At 37.2% G+C, this 25,425-nt stretch overlaps 1 protein-coding gene across 1 annotated transcript in view; it reads right to left on the reverse strand.

Moving 5' to 3' along the window:
• Nucleotides 1-2,315: 2,315 nt before the first annotated feature.
• VEGFC (vascular endothelial growth factor C) overlaps nucleotides 2,316-25,425 on the reverse strand; it is an 86,205-nt gene continuing 63,095 nt past the window's right edge. Inside the window, exons 4-7 of the mRNA XM_061404114.1 lie at nucleotides 15,075-15,226; nucleotides 7,144-7,250; nucleotides 6,524-6,857; nucleotides 2,316-3,674 (exon numbers count right to left, since the gene is read on the reverse strand). Of these exons, the coding sequence (XP_061260098.1) occupies nucleotides 3,560-3,674; nucleotides 6,524-6,857; nucleotides 7,144-7,250; nucleotides 15,075-15,226 (708 nt within the window). The 3' untranslated portion in view covers nucleotides 2,316-3,559. The remainder of the gene's footprint in view (nucleotides 3,675-6,523; nucleotides 6,858-7,143; nucleotides 7,251-15,074; nucleotides 15,227-25,425) is intronic.

Genomic DNA, 25,425 nt, shown 5'->3' on the forward strand with positions numbered 1-25,425 from the left:
CCTAAGCAGTTCTCTGGGTGGACTCTATGCTTCTTTAGGATACAAACATTGCATTTATTCACAACTTTCTACAGTTCATCTAAAAAATCAGACACATCAACACACTCTTCTACTGCAGTGAAGGGAAATACTATTTTTATGTTATACTCTGTTCTAAAGGTAAAATCACTAAAAAGCATCCTTTGAAAAGCCTGCTATTGGGAGCTCAGACCTTGGGGGATGGCACAGAATTGCAGATGAAGTGGAGTCAAGGGAGCTTGGTTCAGTGCTTTGCCCCAGCATTTCCTGGGAAGGCGAATATAGAAATTTGATTACTTAAGGAGATGTGTAAACCTTAACAAAATACCAAAACAAGTGCTGCGGTATGACCTCCCTCACCTGTTGAATCTGCTGCTTCTCTCTCCTTCACTGAGTAAAATTCCTGCTGAGCAGGGTACCCCTGGAGGAAGCCTGGACTGTGTGGTCAGTGAGTGATGTTCTCCCTTCTCTGAAAGAAGTGCACACAGGGCTCACCACTAATGCTCACTTCTGCTTTGAGCAGTGTGGAAGTGGAGGGCAGAGTTGATTTTTAGAAATCCTAATAATGGAATCTGTTTCCCCCAGGAAGTTAGCAAATGTCAAAAGGTCAAAACCTCCTTCTAAAAAAAAAAAAATATGTGGAAGCTAAATCTTATAACTGCTCACCAAAATACTTTGTTCCTTGAGTCTTTTAAACAGAGCATATACAGTGTTACAGAGAAGGTAATAGCATCCCACTCCAGTACTCTTGCCTGGAAAACCCCATGGACGGAGGAGCCTGGTAGGCTGCAGTCCACGGGGTCATGAAGAGTCGGACACGACTGAGCGACTTCACTTTCACTTTTCACTTTCATGCATTGGAGAAGGAAATGGCACCCACTCCAGTGTTCTTGCCTGGAGAATCCCAGGGATGGGGGAGCCTGGTGGGCTGCAGTCTATGGGGTCGCACAGACTCGGACACGACTGAAGTGACTTAGCAGCAGCAGCAGCAGCATACAGTGTAGGTTTCTAGACATGAAGTTCTGTTTATAAACTTTCCAAGATTTGGATATAGTATTTGTTGCTTCAAGCTTCCAGTGTTCACTCATCTTTATTCTTAAGAGTTGACTGATTGGTAGTTGGAGACTCTTGTAGAATTTATGAACATCTTCACTGTATATTTTAGCTTCTTACTGAATCCTGTTTGTTAATATTAATATTTTAAATGACTGTTTAGCTTGATCTCTAGTCCACTTAACCACCACCACAAAATCTCAATTATTATAATGTAAGGAAGTGAGATTTTTATGGTCTACATAAAATTGTTTGCAAGAATCTCTGGCTAAGTATTGCTTTGTTGATGTTGTTTTTGCTTTTCATCAAAATTATTACACCTCCAGGGACAAATTAAATGTTATTTTTTCTGGCATGCCTTATACTTTATATTTTGGTCTAGTGATTTTTTTTTTTTGACATACTCATATATTCTGAGGAACTAATTGTCAACACATAGTTTAGATTTTTTTAAACTGATAACTTGTAAGGGTCATTATATCAGATTCTAAGATTCTCTCCATGGCTTCAAGGGATTCATTGGAAACTTAGGTGTTTTTTTTTTTTTTTTTTAAATTAGCTAAATAAATTAACATATTTAAATATATCAGGACTAAAAATGATGAATACCACATCAACATAACAGATTGTATCATGTTGGCTTATATTCTTGGCTGAAATGTGATGAAAAATTATTGAAACTGAATCTCGGATGAATTGTATAGACAGTGACCATGTTATGCACCAAGGGCTGTGGCTCCCTTTCAGGGGGAAGGATGTTATTTATTGTGATTCCATATTTCCTTTTGGTAATGACCCCTGAATTTGTTCTCTTGGGGAAGTTTTGATAAAACTATAGCTGTTGTCAAATTTACTTATATTTTACTTTTGTTTTACTATTATTATTAGTTTGGTTGCTGTTCTCAACTTTGAAAATTACCTACATCTTAGCTGCTTCACAGATGTACAGAGCACGTATTTTCTGTCTACAGGCTCCAGATCCATCTTTACTTAAAAAATATAAAGATGATCCATAAATATATAAGAGAATTTCAGAAGACTGCCTTTTCTTCCCAATAGATAAAAAAAAGATTTGACTTTATGAACGAGATGTTAGAGTTGTCCAGAATATGTACATGTAATTCAATAAATTTTGGATATAATAGTGTTTTAAAAGTCAGTATTGAAAATAGTGTTTCAATATATTTAGGACATCAACATTTTAATAAAGTATTATAAAAAATAAATTATTTTGTAGCAAAACATATAGATACTAATGTTTTTATTGTACTGAGTACTCACCTATACCTTTTCATTGTATTATATTTGCAAGTTTTAAAAGACTTATTTTTATGTTTACATAACTCTATAGATTCTTTTTTCTCCTTTTAGGACTACTTATTTTTATGTATTTGCTAGTAGTTATGTGGTTTTTTATTTTTGCTAGGAACCATGTCATACAAGCAAATAATCAATTCTCTTTCAACAAGCAAACCACTTACGTGGTTGTATTTATGTAAGCAAATATTTGTTCTCAGAAAAAAATATCTTAGTGTGTTGCCTTTAAAAAAAATGAAATAAGTACTCTGTGTGACTGTTGCTTTTTAACATATGAGCATTTAAATGTCACTTCCAACTTATATGTGTTGGATAGAAGCACTTCAGCTTATAAAAAGTATTTAGCTAGTCACAAGGAATTAAATATTTGGAAAAGATTATTTTTGAGTAAAATATTTTAAAGCCATTTTAATATTAATACATAGTGATAGCTATTATACCAGGTTAAGTCTGAATGCTTCTGGGGCACTGAATAACTTTCAGTGATATAACCATGCTAAGCAGACTATCTAATAAGATGATCTGTTTTCTGTTGATTCATTTGGCTATAAATTCAAAAGTACCATGTGCTAAAACATTTATACTCATTAAATATATTGAGATTAAAAATAAAATGTAATAGCAACTGCTATCTATCTTAAACTTTCTTTTACAGGAACATACTTTTTCTCAGCAATCATAATCTGATACCCAGAGACAAAAAAAAACCAGGGAGGACAGGGGGAGATGACTTTTCACAATATCAGGTTTTGCTGATAGCATAAGATGGTAACAGATTCAACTTACAGCTTATAATACAGTTTTCATTTTATTTTAAACATATTTTGCATGATATAAAAATATTGATCACAGTGAGCTTTACCAGTTGTTATTGCTATAAAAATGAATGCAGAAACAATATTTTTAGTGGAAATAAATTATATAGTCATTATTCTTTTTAAAAAACAATCACAAGAGAAAACCTCAGCTTTTGGTCATTGGCAGAAAACCAGTCTTTTAAAGAGGTCTTTTGCAGATGAGCTCCAGTCCATTTCTGTAACATTCTCCACGTGGTTCAGGAAACTGACTTTTGTCTTTGTTACCCGGTCCACAAAGTCTCTGTGTTCACAGTTCTAACATGGCAGCATGGTTTCCCATGAAAGAACAATGACGAACTAGAAAAGATACAATCTTAGTTCACATGTGGTCTTTTCCAATATGAAGGGACACAGCGACATACTTCTTCACTAAATGAAAGTCCCTGTTCACAATGCTTGACTCGATTTGTACATGGTCGTCTGTAACAACTAGAGGAACAAAGAAGGACAGACTTCTGTTAAAGACCACGAGATGAATTTGTTATGCTACAAACGCACGTTCGTGTTTTTCTAAGTTTCAGACTGGAACAAAATTACTCATTTTATCATAAAACGGTTGTTCAGTTTATAAATTGCTAAAGTTTGTGCCTGGAATTTCCAAATTTAAGAGGGATGGAAAAAGCCTAAAAAAAAAAGTCTTGCTTGCAGAGGTAACAAATGGAAGAATGGGGTGTTGTTAGCACTCATTCTTTTGAAGTGTCTGTGCTTTGTAGTTGAAAGTAACATAAAACAGAAATTTTGAAAGTGAGTATTTACGGTCTGCCGATTTAGCATGATCACATAAGCGTGGCAGAATTCTCAAGAATCTGGGATTTGGTTGGAACCCAGACTTCAGGGAGATTAAACCCAGCCATTCTGGCAGGGCTGTGGTCCACAGGAGGGCCCCACCCTTACTCTTAACTTGGGCTGGCAGCTGGCTGCTGCACAAGGGTGGCCAGCCTCCCTCGTCCACCTGGATGCCATGCAAAAGCAGTGTGGGCTGGGAGAAGGGGCAGGGAGGGACAGGGGGAGGTTCCTCTCCCCCCACCCTCAATGTCCAGTTTCTAGCGGTGGTGAAAGGACAAATAACTCAGCAGTCAATAACATCCACAGCCCTGTTGCTCCTGTGAACAGAACATCTTTGAAGGACTTTCTGAGGGATGAGTATACATAATGTACCATGGAGAAAAATGCAAGGGCACCTGGAAATCAGAAATGTACCACAGAAAAACTACAAAGAGGGTTTTGAAATATCATTTCTTTTGCTCCTGAAAGCATATCTAGTTAAAATTTTATTTATTTATTTATTTTCATTTCTAAACACAAATGCATTAGTATGGGGATACTGGTAATCCTTTACTAAAAAGATATGATTTTCAGTAATCAATGAAAGTTGCTGACTAAGGTAATGAATCACAGAATAGGTACTCTGCCCAGTACACTTTTAGAATAAATATGATGAGAAAGTGAGGAGTATGTATTTTTTCAAAATATCAAACTATCTTTTTTTTGTTTCAGTATATGCATAAAATCTGGAATTACATGCTTAGAAAAATGAACATAGAAAGAAATTCAGTAAATAGAAAGCCGTTAAGAAACAATGTATTCTGTGAGGAGAAATACAATGATAGGGACGTTTTTTCTAAGTTAATGTAAGAACTGTGTAGAAAAATATAGTAACTGGTTAGTTTTATGTAAACAAAAATTTCAGGCTTTTCACTGTAAACTGGGTTCACTTGGATTCAATGTGCAAAATGGTTTAATGATCTTTAAAAAGATTTAGTATCTATATTTTTCTATAGTTTTGGTATATCCTTTTGGTAATTAGAATAGGATATGCAAGTAAAATTGGAATATCATTGCTAAAAAATACTCTAAAGAGGAAACATAAGGATTCCTATAAGGTTTTCTGAAATGGTAATGGAAGAAGAGATACCTAGGTTCATGGAAGTCTCCTCATGCAGTAGCTAACATGTTAGTGTGGCTGGATCATCAGAAAGATGAACTGAAATGGTAACACAAGCTCTTGAGAATCAAAAGAAGGACACTGTTTACTGAAGACAAAAGTAATGATTAACATTCATATAGACACTATATTGTAAATAATGGAAGGTAAGTGTTAAGTCCTGTGGGGGCTATCACCATCTGTAAAGAGTTGGTGGAAGAAGAGAACCCAGTGATGGTGACGGAGAACAGGTGGAGAGAAGACTAAAAGGACCATCAGGAAAGCACAGCGTTCTCTCGGCCCAAACAGAAAGCCCAAAGAGAAACTGCAGTAAGACCGGATTGTTTGTGAAATCTGACCATGAAGGGGCTACTGAAACCTTAAACAAAGCTGAATCATGGAGTCCTCAGGGCATAACAGGATTACAGCTGGGTGAATACAAGAGATGAAAGAGGTGAACAGATAAATGCAAAATGACCCATCATGGAGCAACTCAGAAGACAAGGACAGAGCTAGTTGCTGAAGAAAGTTCAACATTGCAGTAAGATGCCAATAAAGAAATTTGAGAACGTTTTTAAATTGGAGGGAGAAAACTACAGAGTTGAGGACATTAAAGGTGTGGAAGAGAAGGGGTGTGATTGGTGGAGCGATGCTGAAGCAAAGTGGGAGGCTGTGTCAAACACCTAGAGCTGGCTTATTCTTGGATCAGAGGAAGAAGGTCAGGGATGAACACTGAAAGGGTCTGAGTCCAGGAGACTCTTTTTTTTTTTTTTTTTCTGTGATGAAGGAAGCCAAATCAGGTTTAAGGAATGCCTTGAGTAACCTTTAACAATATGTTAATATATTTCTCTAATTCTCATTAAATACTTAGCCTTACTATTTTCATTTCTAGATACAATTCCACAGTAAATGGTATTATCCTGTCCTTTGTGAACTTCGCACAACATTTTCTGCACTTAGAACATTTGTCCAAAATTACATCTGACTGCACTGTCATTTTTGGTGGGGGTAGGTGTGTGCTGCCTGGGTGTATGTTGAAGATGCTCCAGAAATGACTGTCCTATGCATCTGTCATCTAACTCCTGTTGCGAGCTGCTCTCTTAGCCTCTGGGACAAGGACTTAGTGCAGTCTGAGCTTGGATCTCATTTTGGTTTCCAGGGATCTCATCTTGCTTTTTCAGGAGCAAACAGTCTCCCCCAAATTTAGCATTGTTTACAAAATATCATAATTCATCTTACAGAACTTAAATGGTCCCATTCTAACAAACCAGTATTTTGGCTGAGAAATTGCTTTGAATTGAGAAAACTATCCCCAATATAAGATAAATTAATACTCTTTATGAAGGTTTCTTACCTGCATGTTTGATGCTGAAACTTCTTTCCTTTTAAGAAGCATTTCTGTGGATTTTCTGTACATTCACAGGCACATTTTCCAGGGTTTAAGGGCTGATTTCTTGGGCAGGTTTTTTTACATATGCACTGGCATGTGTTTTCATCAAATTCTCTGTTGGTCCCACATGAGCTGGGGAAAAGTTTGTTTTTACAGACACACTGGCATGAGTCTCTGTCTAGTTCCTTGTGGGGTCCACAGCTGGAAGCCTGAAGTCCCCCTTTGCAGACGCATTGACAGGTCTCTTCATCCAGCTCCTTGTTGGGCCCACAGATGTCATGGAATCCGTCTGCAGAGTCTAGACAAACACAGTCAGGACAGCTTTACTATCCCTTACTCGGTTCTGGGTGTGGAGTGAAACAATGAAGAGCACTTAGAAGTGTCTTCCTTTCCACAGGTAGCTTCCTTTACAGAGAAGTTCAAAACAATACCAGAAGCAGAAAGTGAAGCAGAAAGTGTCCTATTTTGTAGTGACTTATTTCAAAGCTTGAGGATGAATATTGTACGTGTGATTTTAATATTAGGTATTTGTTAATCAACAGAGAGACCCTTGGCATTTAGTCTTAAAGCATCATTTGGCTTACCATCTCCAGCACTGGGGGAAAAAATAAAATCATGCTGAGCCAGGCATCTGCAGACGTGGTTATTCCAAATGTAATCTGCGGGGCAAGTCTTGTTTGCAGCCTGGCACCTGTGGAGAGACAGGTTAACAATAAGTGGTACACGGAAGGGATCATCTCTTTTCTTACCTGTGTATTACAGAATCAGTGATGCTTATGAAAAAGCATTAAGATGATATAAGAATACATAAAATAAAATGCAAACATTCCCTCTCAAACTACTCCCACCCACAGGTGCTGTCCAATTCTAATGGTTTTATATAATTTCAGATTCATTTTTTTTAAGGCAAATACATTTGTATGATCACATACAGTTTTAGTTGATGAGAAAATGGGATAAAGCCTTTCAGACCATTCTGAAATTTCCTTTTTCCATTAAACAATCTATTATGGACATCTTTATATGTCACTTCATAAAATTTGCTCCATTATCTTTATTAGTCCACAAGTGGGTACACTATTACTTATTAATCTCCTGTTGGTAGCCATTGGGGTTTCTTCCAGATTTTGGGTTTCTAAACAATCCTACAGGAAACGTCCTTATACATGCACTTTACTGACTTATTTCTGAAGCACAGATGGCCATAACTGTAAAGGGTCCATTAACACAGAGTTCCCACTCCATACTCCCCAGAAAGGAGTCAAAGATCATGGTTTTTACTGTTACCTGTAAACAGGTATTCCCTTTTTGAATATCATCCATGCAGTTTCATCCTCAACTTTGTCATCCCCGACACAGTCCCCAAGTCACATGCTTTCTTATATTTCTTAAAATATCTTTCCACACCCATTTCTACTGTCTTGGTTCCCACTCATGATTTCTCTCTTGGATTTTTTCAGAAGCTTCCTCTCCACTTTTTCCAACTCCTGTTTTGCTTCTCTGATCCACCTACTATATTGCCACCAGGCCGTTCTTTCTTTCTCTCTCCATAGCCTAGCACTACAGTGGTACCTAGAAGGCACACAATAACTTTTTCATTAAATGACTGAATGAAGCAGAGCATAGTGTATTATATGCTTCTTATACTAGATATATATGTCTTTATTTGCACTCTGGTACATGAGTTACTTTAGTTGAGAAATTATATAATCCATTAAAAATATCCTACATTTCCGAGCACAATGCTATGCACATAGAAGACTCAACATAAATATTCATAAATGAATAAACACTGAGTAGAAAAATCTAGGGTATCACTTTTTAATCATAAATGGCTCCCTCCATTAAAAGAGAGTGTCTATCATTAAAGGGACCCTAGAAATACATGGAATTCAACCTGAAGGAAAATAGAAGAGGAAATAATTGGAAAAAAGAGAATATGAAAACATCAATATAAATATTGGTATTTAACCATTTCTGTTAGAGATAATCTCTTATACCTGTGGAACTTATGATATTTTTTGGTGCTGCTGATATTGAGACTTGAGATCTTTTCGTAAATACTAGAAATGATGCACACTATTGAGGAAAGCATAGAGGTAAGAAAAAGAGACACTTGGCTTTTTATCTCTCTTGGCTTTTTATCTCTCTCTGGCACTTCTTTTAAAGCTGTTTAGCTTTGTATATGCAAATTAACATTTCCCAGACTCGATTTTTCCACTTGTAAAATGTTAGTAAAAATAGAAGCCAGTGTTTATTGAATGCTTACTGTATGTCAGGAATTGGGCTAATATTTAATGCAAATACTGATTATAAACATCACTACACATCTATGAAGTAGATCTGTCATCATTATCATCACTGTTATTTTAGTATGCTATGCTATTATAATCTTAGATTAACATGCAATACAGTATCATGTTGTTGAATAGATTGTGAGGATTTGATCATAAATGTTATGCTATATGAACATTTCAATTTAATTTTAAAAGTGAGGAAAATCTGTCACAAAAGTTTTTAGAACTTAGCAAAACTCAGAGAGCTAGTGAGCAGAGAATGAATTTTCAAACCAGGAAGCCACCTGCAGGAAGCACCCTCTTCTTTGGTGTCTGCCATCATGGCAGCCACCTGGTGTCAGGAGTTAGGAGCATGGGCCATGGGTGGCAGATACATGGTGCATGGTAACATTTGGTAAAATTAAAAAAATATCAATGTAACATGCATTGCCCTTTGACTCTGAATGCTCAGAGGTTAGAGGCAGTCAAGCTCATCTTTGTCCTTCTCTCACAGTACCCAGAAGAAACATTCTTTGTCCATTCCAGAGACTCCATAATTATATTATGAATGACTCATTTTGCAAAAGATTCTTTTAATTAGTTATACTTGTTCACAGATAATGTAAAAAAAAATCTGCTACTTAGTTAACATCATAGTAATGTAAATGTAACACCAAACATTTAGGAAAGACAAGACTTGTTATCTTGCTGGCAGTGGTGGGTGGGAGCCAGGGTGGAGCAGAAACAGGACATTGTTGCATCTAAGCGAAATTTCAGTCTCTGTAGAAAGGAATGCTGGGAAGCCCTCCCTGGAAGGAATCATATAATCTTGACTTAAAGTGTCACCAGAAAGGTTTGAAGACATCTACCACTAATTTAAAAATTATAGTTAATGAAAGGGTCTTTTTCATTTGGCATTAGAAAGAATCAATTTTACTGAGGAATAATTTGCCCACAATAAAATGCCTACATAGCTCCTATTTTAAATTCATGGCCTTTCCCCAAATTTATACACCTGTGTAACTCTCATTAGGGTTTCCCTGGTGGCTCAGTGGTAAAGAATCTGCCTGCCAATGCAGGAGACGTGGGTTTGATCCCTAGAAAGATCCCCTGGAGAAAGAAATGGCAACCTGCTCCAGTATTCTTGCCTGGGAAATCCCATGGACAGAGGAGCCTGGTAGGCTGCAGGCCGTGGGTTGCAAAGAGTTGGACATGACTTAGTGACTAAAGAACGATATTCCTTCCTCTGAGTCTAGATTATATTCATTTTTTCTAGGGTTTCATGTAAAATGAATCCTATAGTATGCATTTTTTTTAGCCTAGCTTCTTTCACCCAATTGAATGTTTTTGAGATCGGTTTATGTTGTTATGTGCATCCACAGGTCATTCTTTTTAGACTGCTCAGTAATATTCTACTTAATGGATATAATGCAATTTGTTTGTTCATTCACCTTTGATTGATGTTGGTTTGTTCCCAGTTATTGGTTACAGAGCTTATATGAACATTTGTCTACAAGTTATGATATGGAAATATGTTTATAGTTCTCTTGGGTAAATACCTAGAAGGGGAAGTTATTAATCATATTGTAAGTGTGTATTTAAGCTCATAAGCATCAGCCAATATATTTTACAAAGCAGTTGCACAATTTTACATATTTATCTGTGATTCCCATTGTACTACATCAACTCAAACACTTAGTTTTCTCTGCCTTTTTCTTTTAGCCATTGTGGTGGTGGTTCCTCTTAACTCTTGTTAACAAAGGTAATGATTTCAAAACATAGTTATGTATTCATCATATATCCATGATCACTGTGGTAGTTTTCCAGTTAAATTGTGGGTCACAACTTACAATAGGTTGAGACCAACATTAAAAAAAAGAGAGAACAATAGGAAAAAAGTATTTAAGTGCACCACACGTAATAAGACATGCATTCATAATGAGAAAAATATCATCTGTAAGAGGGTAAAAATTAGGTATTGAGGAGGAGGAATCTTGGATCTGATAACGGTTTCTGGCTCTCCAAAACCAACAAAGTCTCATTCCTTATTATTTAATTTCTATTAGGTTTTATTGGCTACCACACAAGCCTTGGCATGGGTAACATATCTAAAGTGTATACAAAATAAGACTACAAAAGTACAGTGAGTAAATGGCTGTAACTGAAAGAATTCCTCTTGACCTTATCTCAAAGTCATACACTGAGCGGTACCCTGTGGGCTGCCCTGTGGCTTCTGCTTGATCTGTTTTGTGTGAAACCTGAGCTTTGAGAATTAAAGAGTTTACATTTATTAGTTAATTCTACAAAAGTTAATCAAAACATTAGCATGTCAGATGCCAAGAAGAAACATTGTTGACACCCTCTACGTGAGTATCTGGTAGTTATACAGGTTATTATTGTTTTCTCATAGAAAGCAGAAGTTCAAAAAAATTAATTTCTCAAAAAATTTTTTAAAACTTATTTTTAAAAATATTTTACTTTTGCTGGAAAATTATTATTTTACATGTTTGAAAATTTTTATTTGTATTGTACATTTATATCAGTTGCTACTTTCCATATGTAATTTGATATATTACCATTTATAAGTAAATGTATTACTTTATATGTTTCCCAGCACATAGTTATAAAGTTATATTCAGTATTAACAGATTTTACATTGTTTTTTAACTTTTCACTATAAAATTTTTATTTTGTCCTTTTTAATCCTATACTGAATAAAAAAACAAACCTTTATATTTCCTCTTTAATGTATAAAGGCCAGACATATTTAAGATATATAAAGAGATGTAAATATGTCTGTGGCATTAAAATTTCATGGGGTAGGTAATTAGGAAAAAACGTCTATAAAAGGATCCTTAAGGGATGATAATGAAAAAAAAAAAAAGGTTGAATAATAAAGGAAATAATTTAAAACAAAACTTTGTTTTATTTTTATAGTTTTATATGGCTGCATAACTATAAGTAAAGTAATACAGACATCTACTTTAAAATTTTATATATATTATGAATATCACAAACATATATACACAGCTCAGTTCAGTTCAGTCTCTCAGTCGTGTCTGACTCTTTGTCCCCATGGACTGCAGCACGCCAGGCCTCCCTGTCTATCACCAACTCCCAGAGCGAACTTATGTCCATGTAGTCGGTGATGCCATATACATAATTAGATATTGCTATACACACAGTTTTGTGTGTACTGGCTTGGAATATAAAATACAATTCTTAATTTTATGCAGTAAAACTCACTGAAAAACACAGAGACAAGGAAATGAATTCAACATGAATCTTCATGATGATAATAAATCTGCCCCTTAATGACTATCTCTCAGATGCTAGACACCATTCTCAGCACAGTAGAAGTATGCCGCATTTCCTTCAACCCTTTTTATATCTTTACATTTTATATATAAGCAAACTGAAATTCAGAGACATGAAATGCCCAATCTTAAAACGCTAATTAGTGGCAGACCTCATTCAGCTCTGGTTTACCCCAAGACCCAAGATCTTTTTGCTCTTTTTCTCTCTTCTTGACCTCGAACAGCATGCAGTGTGCAAGTAATGATGAAGAAATGAGTAAAATACACAAATGCTATGAGATATATACAGATGAGTAAGTTATTTAGCAAGCATTTGTTGATGAGTGTAGTATATGTGTTTACAGTCCCCAAGTTTGGGGTGTGATTATCTGCTTCATCGGTAAAATAAGGCTAATCCTACCACCAGCTTCATAGATGTTTTGGTGAGCATTAAGCGAGACAATGTCTGCTTGGACCTGAAGTAGGCATGGCTCAGTGATTCTTAAATGTTATGAGCTGGACATTATAGAACACATAAACCTGCCTAAAATAATCTCACAAACCAGTTTCACATGCAACTTTTACAGAGCCCTAAAAATCTGTGCAAGGACAGAGTAAATACAGTCATTGCTGTGGGTATTCAAGAAGCAAAAGGTACCTGTGATGCTTGGACAAGACAGGGGCAGGAGAAAGACCACCACCTGAACTCTGAGAAATGAATAGGACTTTGGAAAGGCAGAAAAGAAAGGACATTTATTTTAAGCTAGGCCAGAATAGAAACAAGATACAGAGCAGGAAATGAGCTTAGTCTTCAGGGAATCAGACTTTGTGAAACACAGACTTGGAGAAGAATGGGAAGCAAAACAAGAAAGGAAGGCTGATGCCAGATGACAGAGGTGGAAAATCGGTGTCCAGTTCTTTGGGAAGTTGAAAGTCACCAAAGGATTCTGGTCAGGTGAATGAAATGATGCCTTTTAAAGCTAACTTGTGACATTACTCAGCAACTGGAGACATATTTGGTACAAGAAAGACAGTACTTAAACCACTTCATTAAATCAGAAATCCATGCAGAAAGAAGTAGATGGGATGGCAATGATGGAAATGAAATGGTCAGTTTAGGCTGGAGTGGCTGTCTCCCCTCTCCCCCAAAATAATCAATAGCATTTGGATATGATACAAGGAAAAGAAGTAATTAGTGACAACTGTGTGATTCCAAGACCTCAAAGAATGTGAAAGATCATTACTATGAATAATGTAGAGGTAAACAAACAGACATAATAAATCTTTGATTCTGTACCTATTACATCTAATATGATTATAAATAAACATAGTTATATAAAAGGGTGGCACTGGAGAAGGAAATGGCAACCCACTCCAGTATTCTTGCCTGGAGAATCCCAGGGACAGAGGAGCCTAGTGGGCTGCCGTCTATGGGGTTGCACAGTCAGACACGACTGAAGCAACTTAGCAGCAGCAGCAGCAGTGGTAAAGAACCTGTCTACCAATGCAGGGGATGTACGAGATGTGGGTTCAATCCTTGGGTGGGGAAGATCCCCTGAAGAGGAAATGGCAACCCACTCTAGTACTCTTGCTTGGAGAATCCCATGGACAGAGGGGCCTGGTGGGCTATAGTCCATGGGGTTGCAGAGTCAGACAGGAGTGAAGTGCATGCATGCATATAAAAGGGACTTCAATAAAATATTAACTATAATTAATATAATCAGCAAAATGCTCAGATCTTGCATTGTAATTCTCGAAACCATTAGCACAGAAATTATGACAGAAGTGCTTAGATTAGATGACTTGCCAAGGGATACAAGTGACTAGAATTCCCAGGACTGTGTGAATGAAATCTCTCTACTACTTCAGGGAGCCATTGTCTGTACTTGCATCAGTGTGAATTTATTCACAGATGCCTGTAAGATCTTTTCCTTTCTGTCAGTCAAAGTAGGCTACCCAAGAGTTTTACCTAAAGTGTCTCTGGAAAGGTAAGGACTTCCACCTCTCACACTAAGTAAAGCAGCACAAAGAGATGCAGCAGGGGATGCCATTAGCACATCACGCTTATGGTCAAGTCCCCTAAAAGGGAAGGTTCCTAGAAAAGTTTTTGGTGATGCATATGTTTACTCATCAATTTATTTATACTTTTATTATAAATGTTGGAGTTATACAAGGTTTCTTTACATGCCTGTGCTATATGCCCTGGCCGTCCTAAAGAACAAAGTTCTGGGTTCTCATTTGGGGATAGAAAGTTCCTAGGCCTCAGGTGGCAATGCGTAACAATTCGTTATAAACTGTTCACAGAGTCAATCCATTATGCTCTATCCAGGCTCTTTATAAGATCTAATGAAGCATATAGTGCCGTATATGCTAAACCATAAAACCAACTAAAAAATAGGATGGGAAATTATGTTGAATAACAAATGTTTCTTTGAGAGTGAATATGAAATAATATTAAGAAAAAATTTTTAAAGTATTAATATTTCAATATCCAATCCTTGCTGAAATAATATGAATTGATATGTTGTGAAAAACTAATTGAGATGGAAGAAAGGCAACTGAATTTGCTATAAAAGATATAAAATAATATATTCATGTTTACTTTTTGTTTTGGGCCAAAAATCTTAAGACTCAAATGTTTTTAGTTTTGACATCCATCTATGAATTTGCACACCTGATTGTATGAGTGTTAAATGTTGGTGGCATCTGTGTCTTTCCACAGACAAATACTTACTTTATATGGTAAGCTATTTTGTCTATAACATAGGTTTTCCTGTTTCAGTTTAATTTTATGTTCACAGTGCATTTTCAAATTTGTCTTGCTTTATTTGATAGAGAAATATAGCACATTTCACAAAAATTCTTTTAATCACCTGTGTTTACTTGGAAGTAATTTTATGTTAGTAGAGGATGCAGAAAAAAGCAGATCAAAGTCATACTCACTGTGGTAGTGCTGCTGGCAGGGAGCGTCTAATAATTGAATGGACTTGTCTGTAAACATCCAGCTTAGACATGCATCGGCAGGAGGTGTGATTGGCAAAACTGATTGTTACTGGTTTGGGGCCTTGAGAGAGAGGCACTGTAATTTCAAACAACTACAAAGAAGGGACAAAAAGAAGAAAAATTATATAGATACTGTAAAGCATTTCTGTGGTAAATGTTGGAGCCCAAAAAGAGCGAGCTTAACTCTTCATGATTAGGGAGTGCCATGTAATGTATGCAGGATGCTAAAGTTTTTTATGATTACAAGTAAAAACTGTTTTGTGTCGAATCAATATCCTGTATTAGAACAGTAAACAGTCCATGTGCTTATCTCATGCCCCTATTTTTAAGCATATTAGAATTTTGATAACCAACTAATGATTACAGAGATGTGACAGACCAATGTGTTCAAGGAAGAAAGGATTGTTTCAGTCTTTGATTATTTCAGGGGGTTAAAAAATGGCACAGATATAAATATCTTTGTGGTGTAAGAGCAAAGCTATTGGCCACAAAACCTGGAAATGTTTGGTTAAGTCTTATTTTCTATAACCTGAGTACACACACATAAAATACCTAGGTGTAAAATTGATTTTCATTCCAAATGAAATTTCAACTTCAAACTAGCTTTATATTTTCTGATATATCTAATGAGTTTATTATGTTTAAAAGAAAGATACATTCATTAATAGATAAAGTATCATTTCTGCTGTTTTTACAAAAGCATTATGAAAATATAAGTGTAGAATAGGGTAGGACATCATACGTGAGGGTGGATTAGAGTCTCAAATTTTGTTTAAAATCTTATTCTGAATGCCTTATTAATGGAGAAGTTCAGTTTTTCTCTTCCTTCCACAAAAACAATGTTTTAAGTTGAATATACAAGTAAATTAGTGATTAATTTAAACTAAGGATTTAAATCCCAAAGTTTCTTAAAATCTAAATTATGATCAGTAATAATACAGACTGGTTCCAAATAGGAAAAGGAGTATGTCAAGGCTGTATATTGTCACCCTGATTATTTAACTTATATGCAGAGTACATCATGAGAAACGCTGGGCTGGAAGAAGCACAAGCTGGAATCAAGATTGCTGGGAGAAATATCAATAACCTCAGATATGCAGATGACACCACCCTTATGGCAGAAAGTGAAGAGGAACTAAAGACCCTCTTGATGAAAGTGAAAGAGGAGAGTGAAAAAGTTGCCTTAAAGCTCAACATTCAGAAAATGAAGATCACAGCATCTGGTCCCATCACTTCAGGGGAAATAGATGGGGAAACAGTGTCAGACTTTATTTTTGGGGCTCCAAAATTACTGCAGATGGTGACTGCAGCCATGAAATTAAAAGACGCTTACTCCTTGGAAGAAAAGTTATGACCAACCTAGATAGCATATTGAAAAGCAGAGACATTACTTTGCTAACAAAGGTCCGTTTAGTCAAGGCTATGGTTTTTCCAGTGGTCATGTATGGATGCGAGAGTTGGACTGTGAAGAAAGCTGAGCGCTGAAGAATTGATGCTTTTGAACTGTGGTGTTGGAGAAGACTCCTGAGAGTCTCTTGGACTGCAAGGAGATCCAACCAGTCCATTCTAAAGGAGATCAGCCCTGGGTGTTCTTTGGAAGGAGTGATGCTAAAGCTGAAACTCCAGTACTTTGGCCACCTCATGCGAAGAGTTGATTCATTGGAAAAGACTCTGATGCTGGGAGGGATTGGGGGCAGGAGGAGAAAGGGACGACAGAGGATGAGATGGCTGGATGGCATCACTGACTTGATGGACGTGAGTCTGAGTGAACTCCGGGAGTTGGTGATGGACAGGTAGGCCTGGTGTGCTGCGATTCATGGGGTCGCAAAGAGTCAGACACGATTGAGTGACTGAACTGAACTGAATAATGGTAAAAGCGAAATCCTGGCCATTACCTGCTTGAAACTATCAGTTTATAGTATTTTAAGTACAGTTACACCATGTGTTACTTGGTATCTTTATGGATGTTTGAGTAGTGCTAAAAAAGACAACACTCTAGAGCCTTGTGAATCCATCTTCTGCTGTAATTTCATGGCAACTATTAAAGATCATGGCAAATATTTAGGGAATAGAATTAGTTGTCCATTTTGTTCACGCCTAGAGGGAGATTTATTGAAATGAAGTTTGAAGAATGAAATACAGAAATACCTAAATAATAAATGTACATTTTCTTCACTTGAAATGTACTTATTATATATTCATGTAAAACTTCAGCTACTTTCTTAGCATCAGTGCCTTGGGAGGAGTTTGGGCACAGGCTCACATACAGAGAGGGCACTTTATCAGCAACCACACTTATAAGTTGTGTGATCTTGGAAAAGTCATTTAAGCTTCTCGAAGCTGAGTATTTCTTTTAAAATCAGTCAATACAGGACAACATTTCACCCATTAATTCATGGGACTGTTTTAAAAATTATATAAGCTCATGTACATGATTGTGATACATATTTTGATTGCTCTGTAGATGTGAGTTATTTCCACACATTCTCAAGAATTTAGATATTTTCCAGAGTACTTTCTATTCTGCAGAGAAATCTCAACATACGATCTCAACATATCCTAGTATTATAATTTTGACCAGTTTCTTCTCTAAAAAGACATTTGTCTATGTAGTTTGGAGGAAACCTCTTTTTTTTTTTTTGGTAAAATACCACATTGGCAGAAATCTTTTGCACTATGCCTAATTATTTTAAGAGAATATAATTCTGTACTATCTATATATACTATAGTTTTTCTACTTCTTATAACATCTCTGGATCCTACATTAGGAAACAGCATTGTAGAAAAAATATAAAGTGGTTTAGAAAATAAGCATTTTCTAAACTCATTTAATTTTATTTAATTTTTATATTTACAAATTAATTAAACCCTGTCATAGTGGAAATGATAGGAAGATGTATAGGTCAGCTCACAAAAACCTAAGAATTTATGTCTAATTCTTCTGTACCCAGATATATGTACCCAGAGCTTAGGAGAGCCACTTAAAGGCCATTGGTATTAAGATTGGAATTAAAGTCTTGGACACTGATGACATTACTTGGTGAGATCATTCTGAATGAAAACAGAACATGTCTAATAATAGAAACCTGGGCAACAGGGAACATGTAAAAGATGAAGAAAGATACATGAACTAGTAAACACGCCTGGGAAGAATTATGACCTGACGTGGAGAACCAGGATAGGGTACTGTTGAGTGGAGGGAAGAGGACCCTGTGTGGTCACAAGGTCACACGTCCTCAAGTGTGATAAGGACTGAGTGGAGATAACTGGGTATCAAGGCAGCTCTGTGGGCTGTAGCAGGCAGGGGTCAAAGGGCAGGATCAGGTGGGGATGGAGAAACAATAAAGGTTGCCTCATATGATTGGGGCGGGAGGGATCAGACATTTCAGACCACAAGGGCATTTCTGCTTAGAAAATGCATATAAAAAACAGTGCAAGATCTGGCATTATCTCAAGTGACACAAGGCAGAACAAGGCCTGACAGTGAAGGATAAGGCCCCATTTGAGATAACAGCTATTGCAGAAGACTGCATGATGGTTTCCCACCCCCAGAGCTCAGCTGCATCCTTCTTCCATTCAATGATTATTGCAAAACCAGGTTCCACCCTGGCATGACCTCCAAAGGGGAGACGGCACAGTAAAGGAGCATGATCAGTGATCACGTACAGACTTCAGCCATTCCTGGGTGGATAATGTCCACAATCAGGACCCACCCCAAAGCACCAGGTGTGTACCAGGGAACAGAAGTCTGTTCTGGTGAGACAGAGATCAGTAAAATGCACATTGAGAAGCATCTTCCCAGTGAAGTAAGCCTGGCCCTATACTTTCAAAGGGTGGAAGGGATTCTGGTTGGTGAATAGACTAGCTTTAAGGATAAAAGGACAGGTGAAGGGGCACTAAAAAAAAAAGTCACTACAGAGAACTGTGTATTTCCTGTAAATTAAACATTTTCATAAGCATTAGAACTGTGGAGGAGTTTAGGAGAAGAAATTATTTATAAATAAGGGAAATAAAAATTTAATTATTGATATTATAGGAATGTTTCTTGTTTGAGTCTACGTAGGTAATTGGCCAGGTGAATTAAGTTAATTTGATCAAAAGGAAGAAATAGGCTGAAAATTAAAGTAAAACACCTTTTCTTCTCTTGAAACACATTTTCCACCTCCAAATTTTGACCTGAGAGTTTTCAAGTGGTTTCCTTAATTCTCTACTTGACTGTGCCAACGTGGAAACAATTTAAGGGCCTGGAGAAAGATGGCTCTGACCAATATTAAAAGGAGAAAGATTTTTGATAATTAGTTTTAATCATCCATCAACTTTAGAAAAATTAGAAACATTCACTGAGATGTGCTGTAGGTGTGGGCATTAATGAGTAATTGTACCTATGTCAGCTGAAGATAACAGTTTCATCAATCAATGACTGAAAACCATAGTTAAGTAATAAGAGCGAATTTGGAAAATAAATCTCTGTATATGTATAATGAGATTAGGTTAGAATTATAAACATACCAAATAATTTACCACAAATGCTGCTGGTAAACACGAACCTGCAGTTTAATTCCTTTATGGAATCTTTGCCTGCTATTTACATAACAGCTGAAACCCACACAGTGACTATAATTTTCTTTCAAAAGAGTTAAGGTGTAGCCAAACATATTAGTGTTTCAAACAATAGATTCTTTATACTTTAATACAATAAAAATCTTTGTACTATCGTCAGATTGTTTAATGTGTGCACAACAGTACTTTCTACTTTAAATTTAAACTCATAGAGTGCAAAGTTTATGCACTGTGTTCAGTTTTAGCTAATAATTCTATGAATATACATATGCCTAGTAAATACTAATTGATGATGATAATTATAATTTGATATTTTGGACATGAGTTTCCCAAAATAGTTTGATGTCATACAGTGAATTGTTCTTGAACAATGGATGTTTAGCTTGTATATAATTTGGCATCTAAATAATAATAAAACTCACCATGGGGATTGATGCTATACTATCAGTATATGCCTTTCATTAAGAGTCACGGGTTTGAGAAGATGAAAAGAATTTACGTAAAGATGGCATTTAAACATGGATGGAAATTGGAAAAACTTTTTTGATTGCGTATTCAGTAAAACTGTAATAGGAGGAAATGACAAACATTTCCAACTGAGAGGTCCTCATTTGTTATCAACTGGAATTCTTTAATAAGAATATTTAATGGTCCATTCCCACCAACAAGAATGGACTTCAAATAAAGCTTTAAACAATAGGTTGTTTACCCCAGCGTAGCAACAGTTGTAAAGCAACAATTCCTTTTTCTACTTCTCTTGCAGGCTATGTAAGATAAAGGTATGCTGCTGCTGCTAAGTCGCTTCAGTCGTGTCCAACTCTGTGTGACCCCATACACTGCAGCCTACTAGGCTCCCCTGTCCCTGGGACTCTCCAGGCAAGAACACTGGAGTGGGTTGCCATTTCCTTCTCCAATGCAGAAAAGTGAAAAGTGAAAGGGAAGTGCTCAGTCGTGCCTGACTCTTAGCGACCCCATGGACTGCAGCCTACTAGGCTCCTCCGTCTATGGGATTTTCCAGGCAAGTACTGGAGTGGGGTGCCATTGTATAGGATTTCCTTTTTTGAGAAGATCCTGGATTACAGGTTAGTACCAAATTCTAAAGAATGTTTGAATATTTAGCTACAGATATGACACACACAAAAAATGCCTTTCTTTACAACATCCTTTTATCTCAAAATATGACCAGTTTTTCTTCAGAGACTAGTATCTCACTACCGGATTTAATTTAAATATTCCAACTTTGAGCCTGTTAATTAAACGTAGACACAATGTGTAGCCCCAGAAAGCATGGCTAATAACTGCAGAGAAAGTGAAATGAAGTTGCTCAGTCATGTCCGACTCTTTGTGACCCCATGAACTGTAGCCCACCAGGCTCCTCTGTCCATGGGATTCTCCAGGCAAGAGTACTGGAGTGGGTTGCCATTTCCTTCTCCAGGGATCTTCCCGACCCAGGGATCAAACCTAGGTCTCCCGCACTGTAGGCAGACGCTTTACCGCCTGAGCCACCAACACGGCTTAAAGACTAATAACTGCAAAATCCAATAGAAAAACTACACAACATTTAAACAAATCATCCTCCAAATGGGAAAGAGGAAAATTGAGGGTTTATTTTTAACCTTTCAACTGAGTATATTAACCATATGGCCAGGTATCAAGAGGTTATGGAACGTAAGTTAGGTCTGGGAAGACAGCAGGTCCTTATTAGGACATCTGATATTGAATTCATTTTACATGTTTTTATACATAAAATGTACATACAGTAATACAGTTAAAATAAAAATGCCAATTCAGGAGTTTTAGAATTAATGAATAAAACTTGTGGACATGATCAGTACCTTAAGTCGGAAAAAAGTGTTATGTCTAATAGATGCATTAATATTCTTCTGAAGGCAAATGTTATTCTTAAAGAAACTTCTGATAACTGGTATTGGTCGAGTTCTTTTCCCACATCTGGAAAAAACCTGATTTCCAACAACTGTTCTTGCCAAATACTACTTAGCTAAAGATTCAAAACAAATTGCGTTCCACTTGTTAAATGCATATGAATGTAATAAATGAATCCTTCAGACTGCTAGTGTTCTGTTTAATTAATGGAAGAACTATCCCTGTCAGCAGTGCAAAATAATCCTCCTAAGTTTCACTCCACTGCTGCAGTTTACTTAGGATTAAGTGCCTTTTGCAGTGAAAGACAATTTTAGGAAACATTTACTTGAACTCCAACATATCTGTAGCAGTTTTGCTAATCTGTATGCTTAATTTCCTTATAAAATAACAAAAAAATAGAATGGCTGTTTCTTTTTAAGATGGCAATATGGAATTTTAAATAATGTGGTTCTTGTACACAAGAATGAGGAAAGGAAGTTTAGCGCCCAGACTGAGCCGCTTCTTCTGTCAGCATGAATGAACATGCACTGTTTCTTTGGTTCTAACTCCAAGATGTCCACGGGAAACCCATGGATTTAGCAATTCTTTTTTCATTCCCATCTTCAGTGAAGCTGCTTAATGGCATACCAACATTTAAATAACTTTTTATTCAAATGTTGGCTCGAAAGCAGATGCCTTCTGCTTCTGCCATCAAATAATTTACATTCCTCAAAACCTACTTTCTGCTTTTTGGTTATCTGCCTTAAACATACAACTTCTCATGAGAAAATACACTTGAAGCATATGTTTAGGAACGAGGTCAGGAGGACATCCGATCTGTGTGACTTTTCAAAGTTGCTTAGATATTGTTTGGGGAGGACTTTGAAGCAGTTGTTGTCGATTAGCTCACTCTGGAATGCTTAGTGCATGTGGTTTTACTTTGCAGCTCACGGCTGGCTTCCTCACACATGCTGATAACCTGCCCCCTTCGTGAAGCACCATAAAAATGCTCTGTAAATTTCTACTAAAAACTTGGGTTGTACATTACTTAAGGTACATTGTCCTTACAGTTTATATGATTCTAGTTGGTGATTTGGTGCCAAAAGATGTCTGGAATTCCTGTAACAAAACAAAACCTTTTTTTTTTCTTCTTCAGAAAATATCAGTAAGAAACTTCCTTTTATGTTTGAAAACAATCATCACATGCTCCCATTTATACTACTCTGAAAATAAAACAGATAATTATATTAGGTCAAATGTCAAAGACAGAAACAGTGCCTTCAGCAGTTTCATGTCTTGCTCTCCTTGGTTTGTGAACCTTCTTGATAGGCACTGCATAGTAGGTGCTTCGCCACACTTGCTTAATTGAATTCAAATTCAAATTCTCCCTTTTCCTATAAAAAAAAATCTGAGTGGATTCTTCAGGTTGGAGAAGGGCATGAAGTTACAAAACCAAAGAGAGAAACAGATGGGACTATCAACAACTGAATGTTGGCCATCCCTCAGCATTGGCTTTCAATCGTCCCTCCTGATATGAGAATTCTCTAAGCAGTAACAACCACATGAAGGCTCCAAAAAACCATTCATCAATGTGAGGTTTCTTCCCAGATCTATAGCTGAAGATCCAATCACTGCTGTAGGATTCTAAAATTATGTGCCCAATATTCCTCTGGTTGGAGAAGGAAATGGCAACCCACTCCAGTGTTCTTGCCTGGAGAATCCCATGGACGGAGAAGCCTGGTAGGCTGCAGTCCATGGGGTCGCACAGAGTCGGACATGACTGAAGCGACTTGGCAGCATTCCTCTGGTATCTCCACCTACTTACCACTCAGATGATTCAAAATCAGCCTATTTAAAACTCTACCTTTGACCTCAAATCTGTTCCTTTTAATCTAAGGATTCATTCTATTTAGTGCCCAGTGTTTACTGTGTACCAACTACTGCACTGTTATGCCCCATAGTGATAACCAAACACAGTCTTTGCTTTCTTAGGGTTTAGAGCATGGGAAGTAAAATGATCTGACTGGTAAGGTGATGATGCTATGTTGGATGAGCAATAAAGACTGCTACTGAAGCATGGGACAGGATGCTGTGAAGATGACATTTATGTCCAGGCTTGAGGACGAGTAGAAATTAGCTAGACAAGTGGGGATATGGAGTGGTGTGTAAGGAGATGTTTCAAACACAAAGACAAGTTTACCTACACATTTGCTGTATGCTGGCTCAGTGTCAATAGGCAATGTTACTGGAGAGTTTTGAGCAGTGTCAGATTTATCATTTAGAAAGAAGAAACACTGCTATGATGTGGCAAAGAGATTGAAGGGAAGAAGGAAGGGGGCTTTGACATCAGTTTGCAGCTGGTCCATGCGTAATGGTCCTGGTAATGGATGGATGTGGTCCAGACCAGGGTGAGGTCAGCAGATTAAAGGCACTGACGGATCCCAGAGATGTTGGAAAGGTATTGGGCTTTTAGTGAAAGGAAGAAAAATCAGATCAATGGACTAATAAAAGAATGGCATTATTTACTAAGACTGAGAATACTGAAGAAAGAAAAAGATTTATTTACTTATTTGTGAGGATGTGATTGGGGGCAGGGATAGGATGGGATCTGGTGTGTGAGGGATGGGATAGGATGGGATCAGACTGACCCTGACTGTCTGGGGGAAGCCCAGTCAGGAGGTTGAGTAGGTTGTGGGGAAACCACAAGAGAAGTCTGAGGTGGAGATGAAGACCTGGGGGAGGGATCCCCAGAAGAGCAGAGAGAGAAGTTGAGGAAGGAGAGCATGTGCAATCAGAGGAGGGTGCCCAGGGCAGGACCTAGAAGACTAAGTGCCTCCTTCCCAACTGACTTCAAATTTTTAATTGTAAACTCCTAAAAATCTTTTAAAAATTGAAGTACTAAAATGAAAACTACCCTACTATTTATAGTTACACAGTTAAAAACTGCTGCTTTCAGATCAGAATTTATAAGAACTGTGAAAAGTGATTATTGTAAGTATCAAGTCTATTGAAAAGGATCCAAACAAAATGGGAAAACAACATAAACCAACAACAATAAACCAGACAGACTTCTAAAATGGTGCAGCAAATTCCGATTGTTTTTCTTGTGAGCAGATAATAGGGAGGAAGCGGGTAAAATGAATAGTAACAACATCATAAATGTATTATAAAATAATCCTAAATTCTGTGGTCTTGAGGCGAAAGAAGGTGAAATACAGCCAGAACTATTTCCATATGATATACAATAGACTTAATTTTCTTCCAGGAAAAAGATACCACGTTTGATGTTTAAGTACTGAGGCTACTGGATCAAATTCTGTTTTACTTAAACATAGCACTTAAACTGGAGAAGGCAATGGCACCCCACTCCAGTGTTCTTGCCTGGAAAATCCCATGGACAGAGGAGCCTGGTGGGTTGCCATCTATGGGGTCGCACAGAGTCGGACAGGACTCAAGCGACTTAGCAGCAGCAGCACTTAAACTTAGCACTAAATGCTCTTAGCCCTGGAGACTTAGAATTTCTGAAGCCTAAACCCCTTTAGCAATGGCACCCCACTCCAGTACTTTTGCCTGGAAAACCCCATGGATGGAGAAGCCTGGTGGGCTGCAGTCCATGGGGTCACGAAGAGTTGGACACGACTGAGCGACTTCACTTTCACTTTTCACTTTCATGCATTGGAGAAGGAAATAGCAACCCACTCCAGTGTTCTTGCCTGGAGAATCCCAGGGACGGGGGAGCTTGGTGGGCTGCCATCTATGGGGTCAAACAGAGTTGGACACGACTGAAGTGACTTAGCAGCAAACCCCTTTAAGGCCTCCAACATGGCAGAGCAATTTATATGCTGTGTTAATACTTGTCCGTACATAA

The sequence above is a fragment of the Bos javanicus genome, chromosome 27 (assembly GCF_032452875.1).
Source record: "Bos javanicus breed banteng chromosome 27, ARS-OSU_banteng_1.0, whole genome shotgun sequence".
NCBI lineage: Eukaryota > Metazoa > Chordata > Mammalia > Artiodactyla > Bovidae > Bos > Bos javanicus.